We start from the raw sequence: 16,457 nt of genomic DNA, 5'->3' as shown, positions 1-16,457 counted from the left end.
CAACTTTTATTATCTTTATTTATTGGATAGAGATAGCCAGAAATTGAGAGGGAAGTGGGAGGTAGGGTGAGAGACATAGAGACACCTGCGACACTGCTTTACCACTTGTAAAGCTCCCCCAGTAGGTGGGGACCAGGGACTTGAACCCTGGTCCTTGCACATTGTAGTGTGTGCACTTAACCAGGTGCGTCACCGTCTGGCCCCAACATATCATCTTTTAAGCAATGGGAAAAGATGTCATCTTTATCATTCTTTAAAAAAAAAAAATGACTGGGACGGGGTACTGTGCGCAAGAACCAGGGTTCAAGCCCCCAGTCTCCACCTCTGGGATGAACCTTCTTGTGCTACAGGTGCTTTTTTCTCTATCTCTCATTGTCTATCAAAAATAAAGAAAAAGGAAAAAAATGGTTGGTGGGAACAGCTGTGAAGGAACAAGCCTAGCCAATAACTCTGGTAGCAAAAAGAAAGAAAGAATATTAAGTAAATGTTATTTTACAAGACTCTTGTTCTTTCAGGGGTGCGATTTTATATCTCCTCCAAGCATGCAACAGCACACCTCACCTACCACTGTGCCACATCTGTCCATCATGTTTCAGAAACAAAAGCTATGAGCTCCTTGATGGAAGGGGTCAAACTTTATTATTGATTTGCTAATACGTGCTCAGTGTGGCATATATGCACTTAAACTTTACTGTGTGAATACAGAAACTCCTTAGAAATACATCTAAACGTATGCAAATATATGTTCTCAGTAAAAAACAAAAACAGAAAAGGAATAATCAGGCAGATATTATCTTAATCATTACAGACATAAAACAGAGTTTCTCATGAATAACCTTTTGAGACTTCTTACAAATTAATCACTATGCTCCGGCAGAGAACTTTGTGGGAATGACATATGCTGAGTGTGTTAAAGTACTACATATTAAATAACATAAAGAACAAATCTCTTGAGAAATAACTCTCAGTCAAGAGCAATTTTTCCATACACAAAAGTACTGAAAGTCTAGTAAACTACCATAATGAAAAAATATATTTTTCTGTCATTAGAATACTAATATATTGTACACATTGAGATTTCCTCCCCTCTTAAAATATTTTTTAAGGGGGCTGGGCAGTAGTGCAGCGGTTTAAGTGCACATGGCATAAAGAGCAAGGACCAGCATAACGATACCGATTTGAGCCCCCCCGCCACTGCCACCCACTTGCAGGAGGGGTTGCTTCACAAGCCTTGAAGCAGGTCTGCAGGTGTCTACTTTCTCTCCCTCTCTCTGTTTTCCCTTCCTCCTCTCTCGATTACTCTGTGTCCTATCCAACAAGGACAGCAATAACAACAATAGTAATAACAATAACAATGGTAAACAAGGGCAAAAAGAGGAGAAATAGGCTCCAGAAGCAGTGGATTCCTAGTGCAGGCACCCAGCCCCAGCAATAACCCTGGAGGCCAAAAAAAAAAAAGAGTACAACTGACAATACCTAATAGGTACAATCTCTTATCCCCACCACAATAGGTGTCTGCAGAATACTCTCACCCCCAACTTAGGTCTTTTCCACCATCATACACTAACATCTCAAGGCTCTCTCTCTACTCCCTTCCCTTCTTTCTCCAGAGTCTTTTGTTTTGGTGCAATACACTCCACCATGTCTAAGTTTCACTTTGTATTTTCCCTTTTACTTTTACTTTTTCTTTTATATTTATTTTGGATAGAGGCAGGGACAAACTGAGGGAAGAGGGTAGTAGAGAGACACCTGGAGCAGTCTTGCCACTTGTGAATTTTCTGGGCAGGTGAGGACCTGGAGTTTGAACCCTGGAGCTTCATCTTTGTGCAGTACAATGTTCACACCCACCCCCGTGTTTTCCTTTTCTGTCCCTTACCTGTGTTACAACCCCTTCAGAGCCTACTAAGGCTACCATGCCATGAAGAGCTGCCAAGCAAAGCATTGTGGGAGTGCCCTGTGAAGAAAGCATCAGAATATGTCAAGAGAGAAATATCTTGTGTTTGAATTTCATGAGACTTATCCTATCACAGACAAATATGTGGTCAAAATCATGCTAAATTTGTAAGGTTGCCATAACCTTAATCACTGCTCAATTGGATAACCTTTATCTGGCAGCAGACTTGAATAAAGAAAGAGATTAAAGTGGTTAGTGCATATGTGGCTTCTAGTTTGATATTACTCAAAAACAGTGTTTTATAATTAAAATACTGACAAAATAGCCTATTTACAAAAAAGCTATAATGTCTGACGGGGTGTCATTTACAAAGGAATGGGGGGGTCTTTTATTTTAAATCCTCTATTTTTTATTGTTAAGCTATTCACCTTAGCAGCATTTATATATTGCCCAATAAAGTTTCTATTGTTCCTTAAAAATATATGAAATAACACACAGAAAGTGACCTCTACCTCTGCCAAAGCAATTCTCATCCAGGTGGGGAGCAGCTTGTTGCCCAAGTCTTCAGCTTTTCCATGTCCACATACAGACAAACCATGAACAATGTTTCCTAATGCCAGGGCAAACCCGGAAGTCTGTTATCAATAAAAATAAGGGGTTAAGGTTCAAAAAGACAATCAATAGTTAATATTATCATCACATTATTTGTTAATTGGGTTAACTTTGAAAAGTCCCTTTGTTATGGTTTGCTGGACAGTACCCAGTATCTTGTATATAGCTGTGCTATTGGAAGCTTCTAATCTACTTGGTCTAGGCTTTTGAGAGAGTCCGTATATCAAATACATAGTCTATATATTAAAAAGATTCAGTTTGTCTTTTGAGAAACTTTGAGACATACAATTGATTTCCCCCTCTCATATTAATTAACTACTGATTTATATGTCTACATTTTGCTAGGAGTGTACATAAACACCATTCCCACCACCAAAGGACTGTGACCCATCCCTCCCACCCACTCCCACCCCCCACTGGCCCAGGAAGCTACATGTCTACCCCTCACCACTGGGTTTTTACTTTGGTGCCCTACTTACAATTTGATCAGGTCCTGCTTTTAGTTTCCCTTTCAGATCTTCTAAGTCAGCTTCTGTTGATGAGTGGGATCATCCCATACTCATCTTTATCTTTCTGACTTAGTTCACTTAACATAATTCCTTCTAGCTCTGTCCAAGATGGGTCAGAGAAGGTGGGTTCATTGTTCTTGATAGCTGCATAGTATTCCATTGTGTATATATACCACAGCTTTCTCAGCCACTCATCTGGTGTTGGGCACCTGGGTTGCTTCCAGGTTTTAGCTATTATGAATTGTGCTGCTATGAACATAGGAGTACACACCTCTTTTTGGTTGGGTGTTATGGAGTCCTTGGGGTATAACCCCAGGAGAGGAATTATTGGGTCATATGGAAGGTCCATGTCCAGTCCTGGAACCCTTGGATAGGGCCCACTTTCCCGTATACATCTCCCAATCCAAACCAAATAATATTGCATCCGCCGATCACAACCTAACCAAAGCAACGATTGCCATCTCAACATGCTTCACCTCAGACTGTATCCAGAGACTTCACGTGTGGAATGACAACCCTTCAGCTTCATTACTCGGTGAGACCTTTCCTTTAATAGTACACTCTAATTTCATCTCAGGTAGTTCACTTTCTAACAAAGTCCCATAACCTAGATATACACCAGTTTCTGTGAGAGAGAGCTTATGTGCACACGTATCCATAAACTACTGCAAAATATATACCTGAAAGCAGGATTACACTAGAGTTTGCAGTGAGTACCTCCCTAACACTTCCTCTCCACTATTCCAAGCTTGGGATCCATGATTGCTCAACAAATTGTTTGGCTTCATATGTTAACTCTCTTTTCAATCACCAGGTTCCAGATGCCACCAGGATGCTGGCTAGGCTTCCCTGGATTGAAGACCCCACCAATGTGTCCTGGAGCTCAGCTTCCCCAGAGACACACCCTACTAGGGAAAGAGAGAGGCAGACTGGGGGTATGGACCGACCAGTCAACGCCCTTGTTCAGCGGGGAAGCAACTACAGAAGCCAGACCTTCTACCTTCTGCAACCCTCAACGACCCTGGGTCCATGCTCCCAGAGGGATAGAGAATGGGAAAGCTACCATGGGAGGGAGTGGGTTATGGGGATTGGGTGGTGGGAATTGTGTGGAGTTGTATCCCTCCTACCTTATGCTTTTGTTCACTAATCCTTTCTTAAATAAAAAATTAAAAAAAAAATAAGGGGTTAAAAAAAACAAAGAACAACAGACAAGGCCAGGAATAATGTCATAGAGCAATGTGAGTACTTTTTGGGGTTTCCTTTCATATTGAAGTTCTTTAATTTTTATTGTCACCACAGTTGTTGCTGGGGTTTGGTGCAGGCACTATGAACTCACTTCTCCCAGAAGCCATTTTTTTCCCCTCTGTCTAATATACTTGACAGGACAGAGAGAAATTGAGAGCGGGGGGGGGGGGGGGGGTATAAGAGAAAGATAGAAACCTGCATCACTACTCATGAAGTACCCCCACCACCACCACCACAGGTAGGAAGCAGGAGTTCAAACCTAGGTCTTTGCCCATGGTAATATATGCACTTAACTGGGTGCATCACAGCTGTCCCCCTTTATTAGATAGGACAGAGAGAAATGGAATGGGAAAGGAGAGGGAGAGAGGTCACCTGCATCATTTCTCCCTTGTAGGTAGGGACTGGAGGCTTGAACCTGGGTCCTTGTGCATGGATAACACGTGTGCTCTACCGAGTGTGCCCCAGATTTCTTAAATCTAGAATGGTCCACAACAAAAACTACAGTCTAATAGCAAGATATTCACCTTCAGTGAGTGGCTCATTCTAAGAAAATAATACAGCATTGTTGAGTAACTTGAATCCAATGATCTAAATTCTTAGAAGGGGTTAGGATGAAAATGCCGAGGTAAAGCATGTAAGACCATCTAAATCCTAAACAAGAAGAGAAAATATCTCAAAATGATCAGAGTATAGAAATTTCTAGAATTTGGTGTTGCGAAGCCTCATGTGGAAGTAACTGAGCAGGCATAGAGCCATAACACAGTAACAATACAACAGAAAAACATAATCTTGCAAGAACCTGCTATGGCCAATATTTGGAGAGGAGATTGTACAAAATGTAAAACTAGGGGGAACTTTTCTCAATTTTCTTATTGTGGTAAAATGAACAAACAGAAAAATTTACCATCCTGGGGGCCGGGTAGTAGCATACTGGGTTAAGCGTTAAGTGTACATAGCACAAAGCACAAGAACCAGCACAAGGATCCCGGTTTAAGGCCCCGGCTCCCCAGCTGCAGGGGGGTGGGGGAGGTTCACAAGTGATGAAGCAGGTCTACATGTGTCTGTCTATGTTTCTGTCCCCCTCTCTGTTTTCCCCTCCTCTCTCAATTTCTCTCTATCCTATCCAACAACAACAACAGCAATGGAAAAAAAAAAAAAAAAAAAAAGGCCTCCAGGAGCAGTGGATTCATAGTGGAGGTACTAAGCCCCAGCAATAACCCTGGAGACACACACACACACACACACACACACACACACACACACACACTACCATCCTAAACATTTTCCTTCTTAATTTCCACCAGGGTTGTCACTGGGGCTTGGTGGTGGCACTATGAATCCATCCCTCCTAGAGGCTTTTTTTCCCCCGTTCTTTCTCCTTTCTTCCTTTTTTTTTTTTTTTAAATAGGATAGAAAGAAATTGAGAGGGAAGAGAGATTGAAAGACATCTACAGACCTGCTTCATTACTCATGAAGCATTCCCCTCTCCTCTTCTCACTCCCCGCCCAGAGGTGGGAGCTAACAACATGCTCCTGCCTGGCCCCCACAAACATTTTTGAAGTCTATAGTTCAGTGGCATTAAGTACTTTCACATTGTTTGTTGTCGAACCATATACAAAACTTGTTATTTCCTGAAACTGAAATCCTATATTTTTTATTTACTTATTTATTTATTTTTTAGAGAGACAGAGAGTGAGAGACCACATCATAGAATCTTTCTTCAGTGCTATGGGAGTTGAGCTTAAATCTGGATTATGTACATGCCAAAGCATATGATCCAAGTGAAGTATTTTACTGGCCCTGTATATAATCCTATATATACTCATCAAAAATCAACTCACAGGCCTGGGGAGATAGCATAATAGCTATGCAAAATGGTTTTATGCCCAAGGCACCAAAAATCCAAGGTTCAATCCCCAGCACCATTATAAACCAAAGCTGAACAGTGCTCTCATAAAAAAATAAAAAGTATTATCCTACAAACATGTCAATAATTATTAAATCAATATAAATAAAGTAAAATAAAAAGTAAATAAAACCAACAACTCATCACCCTCCTCTCCAGTTCCTGACAAACACCATTCTACTTTCTGCCTCTATGCTTCTGACTTCTCTGTTATAAGCAGAGGCATACAGGTCTCATCTTTTTGTGACTGGCCTATTTCACTTAGCTTAATGTTCTCAAGGTTCATGTATGTTGTAGCACATTTAAGAATTTCCTTTCCTTTAAAGCCTGAATAATATTTCAGAGGGTGGTGGTCTGGGAGATGGCTCAGTGGATAAAGCACTGAACTCTCAAGCATGAGGTCCTGAGTTCAAGCACCAGCAGCACATGTACCAGGGTGATATCTGGTTCCTTCTCTCTCCTCCTATCTTCCTCATTAATAAACAAAATCTTTCAAAAAATATTTCAGAAGGTGGATGGCAAGGAAATTTAATTTAATTAGTAGGCATTTAAATTTTCTAAAACATAATCAGTCATGATATTCTCTGTCTTAAATTTGCTGAATTTGACCTGATTATATTCCTTTACGTATTCACATCTTTATGTGAATACATCCTCTATGTATTCACATCATTATAAATTGTCTCAAATGGAGGAGATAGCATAATGGTTATGCAAAGAAACTCTCATGCTTGAGGCTCTAAAGTCCCAGGTTCAGTCTCCCATACCACCATAAGCCAGAGCTGACCAGTGCTCAGAAAAAGTCTCTCTCTCTCTCTCTCTCTCTCTCTGTGTGTGTGCCAAAACACTTTAAATCAAATTATTGTCTCTAATCTTTCATAATTCTTATATTACCTCATCACTGGTTCTAAGATTTTAAAAATACAAAGGAGTAGTTGGAGAGGCAAAAAAATGCCTTTCTCTGGCAATAGAAAAGAAATATCTATGAAAGAAGATGGCGTTAAGAAAAGAAAACAAAACATCTATGATACTGGTCATAACTGTGAGAGGAATTTAAATAAAAGTTCCTAAAATCCCATTATACTCTAATTCAAAGTCAAAATTAAGATTTAGCAGAGGCATGAGACCCACAGAGGGAAATAATCAGGGCACACATTCCAACCTGCTGGTTGTTCTCTACTAAAAGTTGAAGCTTGTTCATAATATCTTCAGCCTCTGCAGCCTCAACAATTCCAGAACTAAATGCTGATGTACACACACAGCTAAGGGTATAGGCAAGGACCTGAGAAGAAAAAACAGCAGAAAAATACTTCATTGTGAAAGAATTAAAATAACAGGTTGAGGCAAATATTATGACAAACATTTCTTCAGGATAAAGATTGACTTCAAATCTACTTATCACAGACTCCCTGTCTTGTTTTGCTGTCTAACTTGGATTGTACAACAGTTTTGGGAGATGGATATCATTATTTCTATCTTATAGGTGCAGATTTTGAGGCTTAATTATACATAGTCTGTAAGTGACAGAGGTGAGACTGAAACCTAGAATCTCTGGTTCTAAGTCTAAAAATTTCCTCATGAAACTTATCAACAGCAAAAGCAGGCTTTTTATCACCAGTGAATGCTATGGATTGATATGAGCTCTCCGACTCAAGGCCAAACAGAAGAAGAAATTCTAAATAATGATACATTAAGATTCCCTAGTAGTAGTAATATGATAATAGAAGAGGAATGTGGGACACAGGCTCAGATCATTTATGTACTATAGAAATGATACTACTAACTTCACTGTACTGGTGTGACAACTTAATAAGTAAATGAATAAAGTATAAATAGAATGTTGGGAGTAGGGTCATAATACTCAAGTTGTGTATGCCAAACTAACTATATTGGGCAAAATAATACTGAGCAAGTCAATCAATGTATTTGAGCCTACACTCTTTCAAATCAAGGTTAGTCATTCACTTCCTATTGACTTGGAGCTTCATGATGAAGCCATCCCATACAAGGATGTTACAGAAATTTTATGCTATTGAAATTAGAAATTTTCAACTGTTGCCTATTCTACTTGACAAAGCATGGAAATGGGAAGCAGTTTCTAAGGTAAAAACTGTATGACAAAACATCACACAGAGGAAAATAAAACTACTTGCTGGAGGCATTGTAAACCAAAATAACAAGGCTGACAGAGGCATCAGTCATAAAAACCTTGCTTTGATTTATCAAACTTCTCTCTGCTTGCAAGCACTCTCCTTGCAGGGGGGGGGGGGGGGAGAAGAAGAAGCAGCAGAGTTTTAAATCACACTCTGCACTGCTTTAAAAATGGAAATGGAGTGCATGTCTTTGAACAAAACTTCAACCCTCTGTGCCCCAAAGAAATGCACCAATTCAACAAGTCCTATTGCTGAAAGCAGAGGAGTGGAGCAGGGGAACACAGCAGCCATTATGTACTCATCAATAGCTACTGGGCAGGACGGGATAAAATAGTCTGCTCTAATGAGAGCGAGAATCTGGCCAGGCCAAGAGGTCGCCCCTTGCTCCTCCCAAAGAGCACAGGCAGCTCAGCTTCACCTGTGCACAGCAGACACATGAGCCTGAAACATTCTCAACCAAGCATGGGCAATACCCCTGGGCTATGCCACGTAAAGTGCAGTGCTGCATCTTTTTACGGCATCGCAGAAAAAAAGAAAATCTTCTCATTAAGTGTGAAAAGGGGAATTTCTTCAAGTTTTTTTTTTTTTTAAATGCTAGTTGACATTAAAAAATCTAATGCTTTTCCAATTCACTGTTTCCTAAGCTTATTCCTGGCTAATTCTGAAAGGTACAATTGACTTGAGTGTGATTTTAAATATGTCCATTTAACCCTCTTCCAGAAATTGCAGCTCTTCTTAGAAAGTGCCTTCCAGTACTGCTGACTTAGGTTTTTGCATTCACCAAAGGCCCTTATCTTCTATGCCACATTTAAGTGTAAGTTGATTTAAACAGCTGCACAATTTGAAAACCTCGTGATTTAATATAGGCTGTTTGTCACTCAGATTTTCTCCTTCTTGCAGCTGAAATTGAGGAAAATTTAATTTTAGGGTGACCAAAAAAAAGAAAAAAAAAACAACAACAGAAAACAGAGAGCAACAAAAAAACTAAAGAAAGCAAAGAGGAGAAAATTACAGCCTTGCCTCCACCACCACCCCCAAGCTCACCCCCTACCTCCTGAAAGGTTCGGCTCTGGCTCCCGCTGTCATCTAGGTAGGTCGAGAGTTTCCGGAGCGATGCTGCCACATGCACTCGTGACTCCATCTGACTGCTGTGGCTCATGAGGGACAGAACAAGTCCAACTCCCAATATACAGCCCGTGCTTGGATGACAAAAAAAAAAAAAAAAAAAGATGAGGTGTTATCATCATAAGAAAGCCCCTACTTATCAATTCTCATGTCTCTTGAGAGTACAGGGTGCTCTGCACCTGCTGTCTGGTAGAGCATGTACCCCATGAGTCACATTGGTAGACTTTCCACCCCCTTCAAAGTGCAACTGTATACCAAAGTAAACGTCCATGCTAATAGCTAGTGCTACGCCACCACTGAAAAACAAAATCATGACAGCTTGGCACAATCTCTACAAGGAAAAGGGGAGCTGTAAAAAATTAAGCCAAATCAACTCTGTCTCTGTACTTAGAAAAATGTGTGGGCCCAGCAAAATAGCTCACATGGATAGTGTGTTGCTTTACCAAGTGTGCAATCCAGGTTTCAGCCTGGGCCCCCACCACATTGAAGGAAGCTTTGGTGCTGTGGTCTCTCTCAACTTCTCTCTGCCTCTGTTGGGAGGTGGGGGAGAGGAGGGAAAAAGGGAAAGGGACAGAAAGATGTTATGTTCCTCTCTCTGCGCTTCTCATCTTATGTTCAGTACACTCAGACTAACTGCATAAGGAAAAGACTCAGTTCAGGATGTAAGTTGAAGACATCTGACTGATAGTTGATGAGGAGTGAAGGCATGATTATGAGGTACTGCTCAGTGCTTCATGTTTCCAAGTCAACTTCAACAAGTGGAATTTTTTCCTTAAAGAAACTGTGTATTTGTCTGTGCACAATGACGTTAATCCTTTTCTCCCCTCTGATCTCTCAGAGTACCATTGGGTCAGGAGAGAAAATGGACAAATGACAAGCTTGTCAAAAGTTACCCCATGTGACAATTCAATTGCAATCTTGGGCTTTGTGCCCCAAGTGCCCTGAAAGAACACATACCATTTAAAGAAAAGAATTGTTCTCCTAGAAAACTCCCGGTGAGGATGACTAAGACGATGCAGCTTGGGTAATTTTTTTGGGTAATGTTTTCTTTTATCATTATTGCTTTTCAGGCTGAGGCAATGATGAAGCTTTTTCATAAGCCGACCTCACTCTGGTTTGGCTTGCCTCATGTTGGCATGATTATCTGCTGCTTAAGAAGACATTCCAGGGCACATCTCCAAAAATCTCCAAAAACATCTCAGGACCCACATGTTAGGGCATTCTGCTCTGAAACAGCATCTAGCTCTTTAGATGGCATTGAAACCTCCACGACATTTTTTGTTAACATACTGGTTATCCCCCCCCCAACACTTCTGTGCAAACTAAACACAAACATCTGACAAGGGACACCCAAAAAAGATGGAAAGGCTATTAGATTTATTCAAGGTCAAGCAGAGAGTTTACAGCAGAGCATGGTCAAAAAAAGGAGGAGGGAGGAGGTGTTTCTGAATTCCAGCGTCTGTTCCATCTGCTAGACCCAAGGCTCTTTTTGGTGCCCTACATGGTGCTATGATGGGATGCTTATGTGATGGCAACATATCTTATCTGTGTTTTCTAGTTTCTATTGCACAGGAGTCTGGTATTTGAAAAGCTTTTATAAAAAAGCTACTTCATCATTCATCAGGCCTCAGTACAAACTCAACACCAAGTTCAACCAGCACAATCCAATCCATTTCCAACCAGTGAAATCAGTACCTAATATCTGAGTACTGAATGTTTTTGAGAAAAATACATTTTGCAAAAAAAGAAAAAGACGTAGATTAGCATGGATTTTAACGTCTTTGTTTTTATTTAGCATCCGTGGGTTGTTTTTTTTTTTTTTTTTTTGCTTCTTCTCTATATTGATACATCTTCGGCAAACACTAGAAGAAGAACTGATACATCTAAACAGGTGGCAGAATTAGACAAAAATGTAGACAAACTTAGATGAACTGAAAAGTGGATTTTTGCTCCTATCCAACCTTAGCCTACATCTGAAAAAAATATTCCAAAGCTATCACCTTCCAAGTGAAGTTTTGCCTTTACTTAGTCATGGTGAAATACCTTCTACATGTAGCTATTTCTACCATTTACTCTATCTAACTGAGACTTATGCTTAAGAGCTCATATATTACAGCTTCAGGGTATTTCATTTTCTCAGGCCAGCAGGGAACCTCTTCAGTACTTCTCCACAGCTCCTGTACTAGTGGGTTGTCAGCAAAGTCACGGTGTATTTTTTCTGTATATGATGTACATGGCTTTTCCCACAATTCAATAATTCACTTCAGGCAATCTTAACTATAAACTCTGATGAGAATTATTTAGGGGATTATTTGATTTCTCTCTCCCTCCTTTACTACCCTGCAAGTTTCATGGTGGTAGATGCCTTCACTGATTTTTTTTTTCCTTACCACAGAGCTGTGGCACCTTCTATACGCTGATGATTACAGACTTTGCACAATATGCACTGATTGTTGAAGAACTTACGAAATGCAGAGTTTTATGAGAGGTGAAAGTGGGGAGAAGGCCCTCAGAGTGTGAATAAGACTTGATTTGTATGTTTAGTCAGAGGTGAGATGTATGAATGGTAAACTTCGCTGGCTATATCCAAGATTTAATTAAAAAACTGGTTTCTATTTCTAGCCAGGCTAATTTAAGAGAGATGTGGGATTCATGTGGGGAAAGAACACCTCTCAGAGCTTCCTTACAAAAGCATTAGGGCTCATTTTTTTTTTTTTTCTCCATAGACAGACAGACACCAAAGTGTTGCTTTGTGTTGTTCTGGTAAACAAAATCCCATGTCTCTGAATTGAAGTGCCACTTCTGACATGCCAAGGAATATAGGCACACACATTTAACCAAATTCTAGCCTCTAGGTTACCTTTATCTAAAAAATTATCATAGGAGATTGTTCTTAGGCAAGGCTGCTTATTAACAAAGCACTCTACTCATTGCCACAAAGGGTAGTTAGCTGGTTATTATAAAATGTGAGCATACAATACAATCTATGTATATATGCGTGGCAATATAAACATGTTATATTGCATCTTTTGGCTTTATAAATTATTTTCCTCTATTTTGCCTCATTTTTCTAGCATGTATTAAAAAGGCAATCCTATAGTTATACTCTTGATGTTTCTTAATGATTTCCAAATCTTCTGTATTTTGATGTGTTTATTTTTGTCCTCAGCTCTAAAGACTCCCCTCAGGTGCTTTGTTCAGTATTTCTAAATATTTACCTCATTCTAGCTTCCCTTTATAATGTCTGCCAGTTCTACGCCAGGAATAGCTTGGGTAAAGATAGCTCTCATTTTCATTACATTGAAAACAAAAAGGAGCTAACTGTTGATGCCTCAGATGAAATAAAAACTAATTATGATGGCAGGTATAAAATAAAGTTTTGGGAATTGGGAACGCAGATCTGTAAGAATGCTAATATATGAGTGACTAAATTTGAGTTTCAAAATACATGCTCTGTTATGTCATTACTTATTTAACTCTCCTGTCTAAGCATATTAAAATATCACTGGCAAAAAGAAATTCAAAGTTATGCAATCCTGATACAGGTGTTGCTATGTCAACTGAGATTTAATGATATATTTTTCTAAAATTAACTAGAGATGAATCTTCAGTACTCTGGTTTATTGTAGGCTCTCTTGAAGATTAAATATTAGGTCATCTAATAATTAGTTCTAATAACTGTTAACATTTGTATAGCACTTTGCCCTTTACAAAGTGCTATACAAATGCAATCGTGTTTGTAAAAGCTCAATAGCAATTAACTAATTTTCAGGTCATTAATGGATGACTAGTTAAATCAGTAAGCACTGCAATGGTACAATAAGAACCACTAGATGGCAGCAAAACATAAGAGTTCTGACAAACATATCCCAGGTGCTCACTTTTCTCAGCAGGGACACATCCATTAAATCAGAGAAGCATGGTGAATTTGCTCTGGGTGAATTCTATCACTTGAGGTAGCACACTCCCAGATATATTAACTAACTCCTGGTAATGCTTCCACTACTTCACCCCAAGTAGGACTGCACTAGACTCCTACAATTCTATTAGACAGGGTAGTACTCTGAGCCATGAAGCAGACATTGAAGACCTGCAGCTAGTTAAAATCTCTGTATTTCCCTAATGCTGGGTAACACCCACATGTAAGGAAAAATATATAAACATTAGACTGTCAAGCATCAAATGGCTTTCTCTCTACTGATACATGTTCTCCATGCTGTACTGTTTGAGAGAGAAAAAAAAGCTCTGAAATGAGGCAACTCAGGCTCCTCTCCTGACACTATATTGTCCCTATCTTAGACTCACTTTCTTATCAGTAAACTAAAGTGATAAACAAAAGAGATAATTCATGAAAGGCATTCCTAATTGTTCTAGCTGGCTGAAAGCATGAAGTATCTTCATAGCAAAACTTTCTCTAACTTTGTAATCTTTTGAACCACAGTTCTGGTAAAAACCTTTGAAGAAGAGGCAGGGAAAAAGTAAAATAAAGAGAGGGGAAAAGGAGGGGGGAGGAAGAGCTGGAGAAGGAGAGAGAAAGGCAGTGCCATCAATACAGGGTTTTTGTTCAAAATCTCAACTCTTTACCAAATTCAATAATAATTAAATGGCTCTACTGATTAAAAAATCATTTTCTATATCCAAGAGACTTCAGTCAAGCCAATTTTCCTTCCCCAAATTTAAAATAATATTCTTCAGACATTACTTCTTCTCATATTTGATAAAAATCAATGAGTATCAATGGTCCCTATCCAAGCGTCGCCTGGAACCTGGATCTGAAAGAATATTCCAAATCCACTATCTTCTAAGGAGAGTTCTGATTTTATTCATATTTATATATTTCATACATGCAACTACTTTCACAACTTATACTTTGACTAGTTTACAACTAATATGGCATGCATGTAATTTTAGATAAGTTACTAAAGGCCAACAATGCAAATACCGATTTAATTCATGTTTGAATAGTGCCCATGATAGCATAAAGTAAGTAAGTCAATAAATAAACTAAAGGTTAGTGCCTATACTCTGTTGAATTTTTTACTGACAACAAATACCAGAGGACTTAAACCTCAAAATGCATGGAAGGCCAAAAAGTTACAGTGTGGATCCTTAGCAGATTTAACACTTCGGAAAGTTTAGTAGAGCCATGTGCATTCTCCCACACAAATCACACAGCTTAATTGAAAAATTAAATGTCTCAGTAAGTGAATATAATAAATATTTTAGAAGGCTTTCTTTCCTACTTTCATTTATTGTTTAATTTAATTTTTATGAGGCTTCAGTCTTCATTATTCCTTTGCATTTGCTACTACCTGACTAAAATGAGAACTTAAAAATTTAAGATACTTCATTTATTAGACAAAATACTTTTAAAAGCAAAGGAAGGAGATGGGGGATGGCTCTACTAGTATCTATTAATATCAAGGAAGGAGGTGGGGAACTCCTTGAATAGTCTGTTCTCCATTTTGATTCTTTCTCATCAAATTCAATGAACAATTCAAGAGCTCTTTGAATGTTGACATGTATTCTAGCCTCCAGATAAATGCCTCATATAAGCTTAATGCAAAACTATAGTATGATAACTTAAGGACAGACAAAAAGTTAACATTTGTTGCTTTGTGGTAAAGCAAATTGTCTAGATCTTCATAAAAAGTTAAGTTTTGATTTCAGATTTTGATTAGTATCCAAAACTCTTTGCAAAAGAATTTAAGACCAGGTTGTCTAAATATCTTAGTAGAGCATGCACAATTTCTGACAGAGAAAGGAAACAATCTCTTTAAGTACATGTTAAAGAGAAAAGGGAATCAACATACTTGTATTCAAGACTAGTGTCAAAGCAGCAGTTCTCCAAGGCATCCAAAGACTTCATCAGAAGAAGGTTCATCTGTTGGCCAGATACGTCACTGAATAAAGAAGAAGAGATGAGGTATTTTAAATCAATCTGTTGTCCAAAATACTCAATATATAATACTTTGTCTTTAATATTTTTAGTTTTTTATTAAGTGATATTGTTTTATTTATTTATAATTTTATTTATTTGTATTTGATGGGGCAGAGAGAAATTGAGAGGGGAAGGAAAGCTGGAGAGGGGACAGGGAGATTTAAAGTCTGGAGACTAACATGCTTCTGAACAATATATGGGTCACTGGAAAGATCAAACAAGAAATTAAGAATTACTTTGATATCAATGAAAATGAATGAACCAGCTATCGGACCCTATTAAATGTAGCAAAAACAGTTCTGAGAGGGAATTTTATATAATACAGGCCTACATTAATAAATAAGAGAAATCACTAGTAAACCAACTAATAATTCAACTGAACCAATTAGAAAAGGAGCAACAATGAGACCCAGTAGTCAGCAGGAGACAGGACACAGTTAAAATCAGAGCAGAAATCAATAGAAAACAAAAAGACCATTAGGAAGATTAATGAAGCCAAGAACTGGTTCATTGAAAGGATAAATAAAATAGATAAACCACTAGCTACACTCACTAACAAAAAAAGAGAGAAAGCTATGGTAAAATCACTCAGAAGTGAGAGAGGAAATATTACAACAGATGAGGCAGAGACAAAAAGGATCATGCAAGACTGTTATGAACATGGTAACAAATCTGGCAATTTAGAAGAAATGTACACATTATTAAAATCATACCAACTGCCAACCTTGAAATAAGAAAAAGGTAAACTTAACAGTAATCACTAGTAAAGAAACTGAAACAGTAATCAAAAGCCTCCCCAAGAACAAAAGCCCATGTCCACATGGCTATACTAATGAATTCTATAAACATTCAAAGAACTAACACCCATTCTTCTCAAACTCTTCCAGAAAAACAGAAGAGGGAACACTCCCAAACACACTCTACAAGGCTAACATCACTCTGAACTCCAAAGCAGGAAAGGACCGCACCACAAAAGAAAACTATAGAACTATATCGCTGATAAACATTGATGCAAAAGTCCTCAACAGAATCCTGACTAATCAAATCCAACAACATATTGAGAATTATCCAC

At 38.7% G+C, this 16,457-nt stretch overlaps 1 protein-coding gene across 5 annotated transcripts in view; it reads right to left on the bottom strand.

Moving 5' to 3' along the window:
- FOCAD (focadhesin) overlaps window positions 1-16,457 on the bottom strand; it is a 327,910-nt gene that overhangs the window by 43,424 nt on the left and 268,029 nt on the right. For all 5 annotated transcript variants that reach the window (XR_009552025.1, XM_060199634.1, XM_060199636.1 and 2 more), the window contains 5 exons: window positions 15,258-15,347; window positions 9,371-9,518; window positions 7,329-7,448; window positions 2,407-2,529; window positions 1,877-1,954 (listed from right to left, as the gene is read on the bottom strand). Coding sequence is in view for 4 of the 5 variants with exons in the window: in XM_060199634.1 (XP_060055617.1) it covers window positions 1,877-1,954; window positions 2,407-2,529; window positions 7,329-7,448; window positions 9,371-9,518; window positions 15,258-15,347 (559 nt within the window). In the remaining variant the exon portion in view is untranslated. The remainder of the gene's footprint in view (window positions 1-1,876; window positions 1,955-2,406; window positions 2,530-7,328; window positions 7,449-9,370; window positions 9,519-15,257; window positions 15,348-16,457) is intronic.

This window comes from Erinaceus europaeus, chromosome 10 (assembly GCF_950295315.1).
Source record: "Erinaceus europaeus chromosome 10, mEriEur2.1, whole genome shotgun sequence".
Classification (NCBI taxonomy): Eukaryota; Metazoa; Chordata; class Mammalia; order Eulipotyphla; family Erinaceidae; genus Erinaceus; species Erinaceus europaeus.
This window is presented reverse-complemented; position numbering and strand designations above follow the sequence as displayed.